The sequence below is a fragment of the Varanus komodoensis genome, unplaced genomic scaffold, assembly GCF_004798865.1.
Source record: "Varanus komodoensis strain SLA01 unplaced genomic scaffold, ASM479886v1 scaffold8, whole genome shotgun sequence".
In the NCBI taxonomy this organism is placed as follows: domain Eukaryota; kingdom Metazoa; phylum Chordata; class Lepidosauria; order Squamata; family Varanidae; genus Varanus; species Varanus komodoensis.
This window is the reverse complement of record NW_025336481.1, coordinates 2209014-2216411: the sequence shown is the minus strand read 5'-3', so window position 1 is coordinate 2216411 and position 7398 is coordinate 2209014. Positions and strand designations below refer to the sequence as shown.

Here is a 7398-nt window from a genome sequence, read left to right as displayed (position 1 = left end):
TTTAGCATTAGGAAGGAGAGAGAAAAGTATTTCCTCTCCTTTCTTCCACGCTATGCATAATTTTAATCAACCCATCAGGTCTCCCCTTCACTGGCTTTTTTCTAAGCGAAGCAATCTCAGCTGCTGCAGCGGAGCTGTCTGGTTTTAATGGTTAATTTCGGCTTTATTGTGTTCTTTTTTATCATGGTTTCTTCTTAAATTGTGCTTGGTGGCTTTGAATTTGGCCGCCCCCCCCCCCGGGAGAGCTTTGTCCTAAAGGGCGGTTCATAAATCACTAAACTAAATGAACGTTAATAAGTCCCATCGCTGCATTTTGAAAATAGTCCGGGGGCTTGGGGACCGGGATGAATCAGCCCCGTGGCCTTTTCCCTCCTCGCCCCCGCCCGCGCCCGCGCCGGTCGTCCGTTCATGCAGCGGCCCCCGGGGAGCTCGGCGCGGCGGGACGCGGGCGGCGGGCGGGGCGCGCGCAGGAAGCCCCCCAGCGCTCGGGGCGTGCGGCTCCCGGCCGCGGCGCCCACCCGCTCCCGCGCGAGAAGCGCACAGGTGCCGCCGGGGCGGGGCGGGCGCCTCCGTGGGCGGGTTGCCGGCCGCCGCCGCCGCGCGCGCCCGCGATAGGCCGGGGCCCCGTTTGAACCGTCTCTCCCGCGGCCCATTGGCCGGGCGGCGGCCCCTCCGGCGCGGGGGGCGGGGCGTGTGCCTAGAAAAGGGCAGCGGCGCCGGCCGCCCTCCGCCGAACGCGCGCAGCCTTTGTCTGGCGGCGCCGCGCCGGAGCAGCAGCAGCGCTCGGGCGCGGGGTCCGGCCCTGATCGTGCGCCTTGTTTTCCCTTCCCTTCCCGCAGCCCCGCGGAGGACCCGCGACGACCCCGCGGCTGGACGGACGGACGGACGGTCGGCCCAGCCTGCCGCGGCGCGCTCCCCGCGGCATGTGACTGCCCCTGGCCGCCCTGGGAGACGCGTCGTGGGAACAGGTGAGTGCCGCCCCTCCCGCACCTCGCCTCGGCAGGCGCACCATGCCGGTGGAGGCGCTCCAGGCCGGCCACCCTGCCCTGCAAGGCGCCGCGGCCTCCGCACCCTTCACCTCGGCCATGCCCTTCCGAATCCTGAACAAGGGCCCCGGCTACTTCCGCCGGCCGGCCACAGCCGCCAAGAAGCCCAGCGCGGTGGAGAGGCTGGAGGCGGACAAGGCCAAGTACGTCAAGAGCCTGCAGGTGGCCAGCACCAGGCAGGAGCCCGTGAGGCCGCAGTTCCTCAAGCAGCCGCTCTTCACGCCGGGGGTGCGGCGGGCGATGCTCACCCCGAGCCGCAAGACCCCGCAGGGAGGGCGCCGGGCAGAGGCCTGCGGAGCCAAGTCTTCCCTGAACTTGGAGATCCTCAACAACCTGATCAACCTCTGCGACAGCCCCCTGGCGTTCCCCAAGCCCGAGAAGAGCCCCCTGGAGCAGAAATGGACGTCCGAGGCCCACGGCAGGAGCCTCCCGGAGACCCCGCGGAAGCCGGGCCCCTCGGAGGGCATGAGCAAGCTCTCGCAGAGCTCAGCCTCCTCGAAGCCCCCCAGCACCGTCGCCGTGCGCAGGGTGGACGTCCGGCCCTGTGGGGTGCTGCGGGCGAGAGCTGCCCCGGCGATCCAGCTGACCCCGGCCTCCGTGTCTCCGGCGCACCCCAAGATCCTGCCCGGCGGTCCCCTGAGCTCCCCCGGCCCCTGCGGGGAGCTGCGGACAGAGAGCGCCAAGCGGCAGACCGTGCTGCACCGATCCAAATCGGACCTGAGCGACCGGTACTCCCGGGCCACGGCCGACCTGGAGCGCTTCTTCAACTACTGCGGCCTGGACCCGGAGGACGTGCGGGACATGGACGTGGAGCGGTTCACGCGGGCCAGCTCGGACATTGTGTCCGTCAAGTTCCACAGCGTCAGCACGGCCAGCTCGGAGGGGACGCGCTCCCGGCGCAGCGCCATCACCCTGGAGGAGAGGCAGGCGGAGCGCATGCCCTACGGCATCTCCATCATCGAGCGCAACGCACGGGTCATCAAGTGGCTGTACGGATTGCGGCAGGCGAGGGAGGCCCAGAAAGTCTCCAACGTCTAGCGGACGAGCGGAGAGGAAGCCCCCCTGTCTCCGTGTGGCCTGTTCTGGACTGTCGGGGGGATCTTCCACTGCCATTGCATGGTTTTGTCTGAGCCCCTTTGGAAGTGTCTGGTCTGTGTGAGGTGGCAGGGTGGGGGGGGGTCATCCCCCTCAGGCTGGCGTTGCTCCGAATTCCCATGATCCTGTCCGTTCGATTGGACAGAATCTTCGCCTGCAGGGAACACTTGAGCCTCTTCTGATATAACTTTCGACACCAAGGCAAAGATAAACATGTTCCTTGGATTTTCATCCCCATTTACCTTTTCCAAGACTTAGCCAACCTGGGGTTCTGCAGGTGTGTTGCGCCACAGCTCTCCCCATGCTGGCAGGGGATGCTGGGAGTTGTAGTCTGACACGTCTGGGGATCAGCAGGTTGGGAACAGCTGAGGTAGAGTGAAGGAGAGCCAGTCCACTGGGGTTGTGTAGTCCAGGTGAGGAAGGAGCTCCAGAACAGGTGGGTGTTGCAGAGCTCCCGTAGAAGAGACGCCCCCTAGAAATACAGGGCTTTTGGCTCATGGGCGGCAGCAGCTTCCAAATGCAGTGGAACATTTAGCCAGGTGCTTTTGCTCCGGTGACTAGAACACCTGCTTGGATGCCTTGCCCTGAGAACCTGCGTGCAAGGTGGAAGGTGTACGCTGTGGCCAAGACAACAGTGGGCTGGAAACAGCGGAAGGGTTGCAGCTGAGAGAACTGGAAAGCCCCCAGGCCTACCGGGGCATGAGCAAGGAATGCAGGCTGCTTTTGTGCACATCCTGGAAATACCTGCTTGGCCCGGAGCCCAGGAGGCAGCCGAGCGCCTGGGGTAGCATCCTGCACACGGCATTGAGGCAGAACTGGGCAGCCTGCCTGCCTGTGAACTGTCCAGAGCAGAGGGAATTGGGGGCTGGCATGCTGGGACACTCCTTCAGAGAGCAGACAGTGTTTTGCAAGCTTTTGCAAGTGTGTGCGTTCTTTAAGTCCTGGGGCCCAGACCATCTTCTCTCCATCCCCTTTAGGGAAGCGCAAGAGCCTGTGGTTCTGAGTCCGCTGTGGTGAGTCCTCTGAAAAAGTCCCATTGTCTCTGACCCGATCCTTTTGTTTCCAGAGAGCTCTTAACTCTGGGGTGGTTTGGGCAAGAAAAAAAAAATGCCAGGCGGAACTTAGATGTGACTTCGATCACCCGTGTCTGTTATCAAAAAACAAACAAACCCATATATGGGAAGGCAATTTAGAAGGCAGCAGCCAATTAAAATAGAACTCCTGCCGAATCATTTAGGAAAATCAAAGTTCCTTTGGGGCTGCACTTTGCATAACGGCTGAAACAGAAGACGAGTTTTCTCCCCCCCCCCGCCCCCGTGGCTCCCCAGGCAGTAAACAGAAGGCTGGGGAGTGTCGTGCAAGGAATCTCGCCTCGGCTTTGCGCCTTTGTCACGGCTGTGCCGAGAGCTGTGCACCTGGCTGGCTGAGCCGTCTCCCGATTTTATTCCAGGACTGGAGCCCGTTTCCGATTGCTCTTGCCTGTCCCAAACTGTTTTCTCTGTCCTTTCCCTCCCTGCTTTTGTTTGTTTAGGTTAGCCTTCCCCAAGCTGGCACCCTCCTGATGTATGGAACCACAATGCCCATCATTCTCAGCCAGCAGGGGAGGATGGTTCAGTGCATCTGGAGGGCACCAGGTTGGGGAAGCTGATGTATTTATTGGATTGGGCAGCTGATCTTTGATGGGAACGGGAGACTCTTGTGGGGGGCAGGAAATGCACCTCTCTTGATCTTTCAGAGGGGGATCCTTCCTCATGGGGTGGGCTGGGAATGATGCTCCCGAGAACCCTCTGGATCCGTGGTCCATCGGGGAATGATGCCAGGCCGCTCTTTGTCTTGCCTCTTGCTTGGCCGTGGGATTTCCGGTTAAGAAGGGGAGGTCAGTGTCATGGGTCAGATCTTTGACCACAGTGGATCGCTTGTAAATTCAAAAATGGACGATTCACCCCTCCTTTTGGCTCGGAGGACACAAAAAAGGGCTGGAGAGGACAACAGCTGGTTCCCATCCAGCTGTGCACAAAAAGATCGTGTTTGTCGCTCAAGATCCAGTGCAGAAAATGCTCATCTGGTAAGAGGCCAGCATTGACAGAATTCTGGTAGGTGCTTAGCCATGTGGGCATCCACCTGCCTCTGTGGGGCCATGCGGACATTGTGTGTTTAGTGTGTGTGTGTGTGTGTGTGTACAAAACTCTTGAGTCCCACTCACTTTTGCAATGCCTGTTGCACTGAAGATGCTTCACTGCATTATTTATAATGTTTCTTCATATTTCTTTCTAAGGTTGTATAGTATTTAGTGCTGGGAGGGAACTGGCATCTTATTTGTAAGAAACACTTATTTGTATTAAAGTCTTGTTCTTTAAAGAATGCGTTTTGCCTCTCTCTTTCTCAGACGGAAAGCCTGTTGAACTCTGGTAACCCCAACAGGAAGGATGCACTGAAAATGCCTTGTTAGGGAAGGATGCATTTCCACTTAAAAATAAACTGTCTTTGAAGGAGCAAGCCTGGCTATTCAATCCCAAAGCTGGAATCGAAACCATAAATAAAATAGATGAATGGATAAGAGTTTGGGGAGATCCACCCTCTTGCCAATGCTCTGTGGTAGAGGAAAAAAAAAACCCCAAACACTTGGGTTTGTCTGCTATGTTCATAGAATCATAGAATGGAAGAGCTCTAAGGGGCCATGAAGGCCATCAAGTCCAGCCTGCTGTTGCAGGACACCTCGTCACACCATCCCACTCAGAGGGCTGTCCAGTTTCTTAACATCAGTGGGTGTTAAGTGTTCACTTCCAGCTTTTGCTGATGCTGCTCGGTTTGCCTGTGTGGGGAAATCCCCTACGAGGAATGATTACAACAACTGGGTTTCTTTAGCTTAGAAAAAAGGCGAGGAGGGGGAGACATGCTCGAGGCGCATACAAAAGCGCGCCTGGCGCAAAGATCATGCACAGGGAGAGGTTTTTCCTCATTTCTCATAATCCTGGAACCCACTGGGGCCAACCGGTGAGGTTGGTGTGAGATTCAAGACACAGAAGGACACCTTTGTGCAGCGTAGAAACAGAAACCGTGAGTCAGAAGGGGTCTCCTGAAGCATCTAGTCTGACCCCCGGCTCTGCTCATGACATGCCTACCGTGGGCACATTGTTAAACTATGGAATCCGCTGCCGTGGGAAGTGATGGACACGCATTTGAAGAGCTTTAAAAGGGGATGGGACAAGTCCATGAGGAGGCTCTCCGGGGCTACCAGCCTTGCTGGCCATGTGCTCCTTCCGTCAGGCCTGCATGCACCTGTCGCCGAGGAGCTGGGCAGGGGAGGCCTTGCCCCCATCCTGCTGGAGGGGGCCTGTGGGCAGCTGGTTTGCCACCGTGTGGACGAAAAGCGTGACGATCAGTCTCTGGTCAGATCCAATAGGGTGATTCTTACACCCTTCTTAAAATAAAGCACTGGATCAGAGCGACAGGGTGGGCATCACACAAACACTGAATCCCGCACACCCATCCTATATGGCAGCCTTCTACCCCTTGTGCCCTCCAGATACGTTGGACTACAACTCCCAGCATGCCTGTCACATTGCACGTCCACTTAAAGCAAGGTCTGGATAGACAAGTTCTTTTCCCTTTGATTCATTGCTCTTCTTGGCTTGAGGTAGAGGGTTACATCACTGGTACCTTAAAAAGGTTCAGATCGGTTATGGCATAAGATAGGAGACAGGTAGCCTATTGGTGACCTCCAGATGCTTTGCACTACAGTTCCCATAAGCCCCTGGCTGCATGGCTAGTCAGAGGCTATGAAAGTCATAGAGCAAAAGGTCTGGAAAGCACAAGATTGCCTGCATCTGGCATGAAGGTTTTTGTGGGCCACTTCATCAACAGCTGGAAGTGTTTCTGTAGCTGTTGTCGTCGTTGTGCACGCAAACACTCCGGGTATGGAAGAGGAGCTGTAACCTGCCCCAACCAAAAAAGTGTCGAATGGTAATGCAATGCAAAACGTTTCATTGTTCAACACTCAGTTAAATATTAAAGCTATGCATAATATGACCAGCCACGATCTGTAACTTGAGTAGTTGGTGGTAAGACAATTATTCTAGTTTTGGCATGTTAAACTTTATTTAAGAAGTTAGATTTTTCCTATTTCCATTTGACACAGAATGATCATGGATTTCCTTTTTCAGGATCGTTGGGCCTCCGCATCCAAACGGTTCACGCACCCAGAACACACTCCCAGGCCAAATAGATGCCAAAAAGTTCCTTAAAGGATGGCTGGGAAATGCTGGGAATTTTAGGACTTTTGCTGTCTAAGTAGGCATAGGACGCAGGGATGGTGCTGGGCTCAGGCTCCCATGATTTGCATAAATTTGCATGAATTTGCATCAACACACTTTCTAAAGTCTCTCTGTGTGCGCCCTTAAAGCATTCAGTCTCCTAAGGACAATCCCTTTTGTGAAAAGGGATTCATGGACTGGGGAAATCCTCAGGCACACAGATTTGGGAGGGGGAGTAGGAGGGGAGCCCAAGGGGGTGGAAAGCCAGCTAACCCTGGGGGATGAGGGTCCCTGGGGACTCTAGCCCCCGAGAGCCAACTTCAAGCACTACCGCAATTGGCCTGCACTCCGAATGACACGGCTGCGGTGCATGAACTTCGGCAGAGCTGAGCCAGTTCCCTGGCAAACGTGTTCCACCTCCACAAACACACTCACAACACTGGAGGAATTCCTGAAGGAAGCGAAGCAGGTTGGGCTTAGCTCTCTCCTCCCATGTCCTGGGCAGCTCTGGCCACGACTGGAAGAAGCTGGTGCCTTAGGCTGAAACCGGCACTTAGGTCAGAACTGAGTGCCTCTTTGGAGAGGGTCTGTCTTGGTTTTGCACATTCCGCTTTTTCTGGGGAGTTTCCTGTGGAGGCACTCCTGCAGCAGGGGCCAGGAGCAGTCCGACTGGGTCCCCACATGCCACCAAGCCTGGCCCTGAGGCCTGTGGGTTTGCGTGTGCTCATTCCTTTGTGTCTCCGACCAAAAAGGAGGATGAATGTTCAGGAAGTGCAAAGCCTGAAAGCCCAAACCTGGAGTGGTCACGGTGGAGTGTGAGGGAGAGGCATCAGGTTTTTCCTGTTTGCCCCCTCAAGAGATGCTTTTGTCCTGGGATCAAGGCATTTATGGGCAATTGGGATCAGCCTGGGAGCTGCACAGCACGCAATCAATTGGATCTTACCTCCAGAAATGCCCGCCTTGCCCTCTATCTTACCCTTCGCATGCCAGCCTGCAGGCACGGC

At 56.4% G+C, this 7398-nt stretch overlaps 1 protein-coding gene across 1 annotated transcript; it reads left to right on the top strand.

Moving 5' to 3' along the window:
• Positions 1–1010: 1010 nt before the first annotated feature.
• On the top strand, positions 1011–3741 carry FAM110A (family with sequence similarity 110 member A). The gene has a single exon (XM_044455384.1). It carries the CDS (start codon positions 1011–1013, stop codon positions 2082–2084), a length of 1074 nt encoding a protein of 357 aa, XP_044311319.1. The 3' UTR covers positions 2085–3741.
• The last annotated feature ends 3657 nt before the right edge of the window (positions 3742–7398 follow it).

Bases quoted from the DNA above. Each gene is read 5' to 3' on its own strand.
- FAM110A (XM_044455384.1), top strand. From the start codon at position 1,011: ATGCCGGTGGAGGCGCTCCAGGCCGGCCACCCTGCCCTGCAAGGCGCC.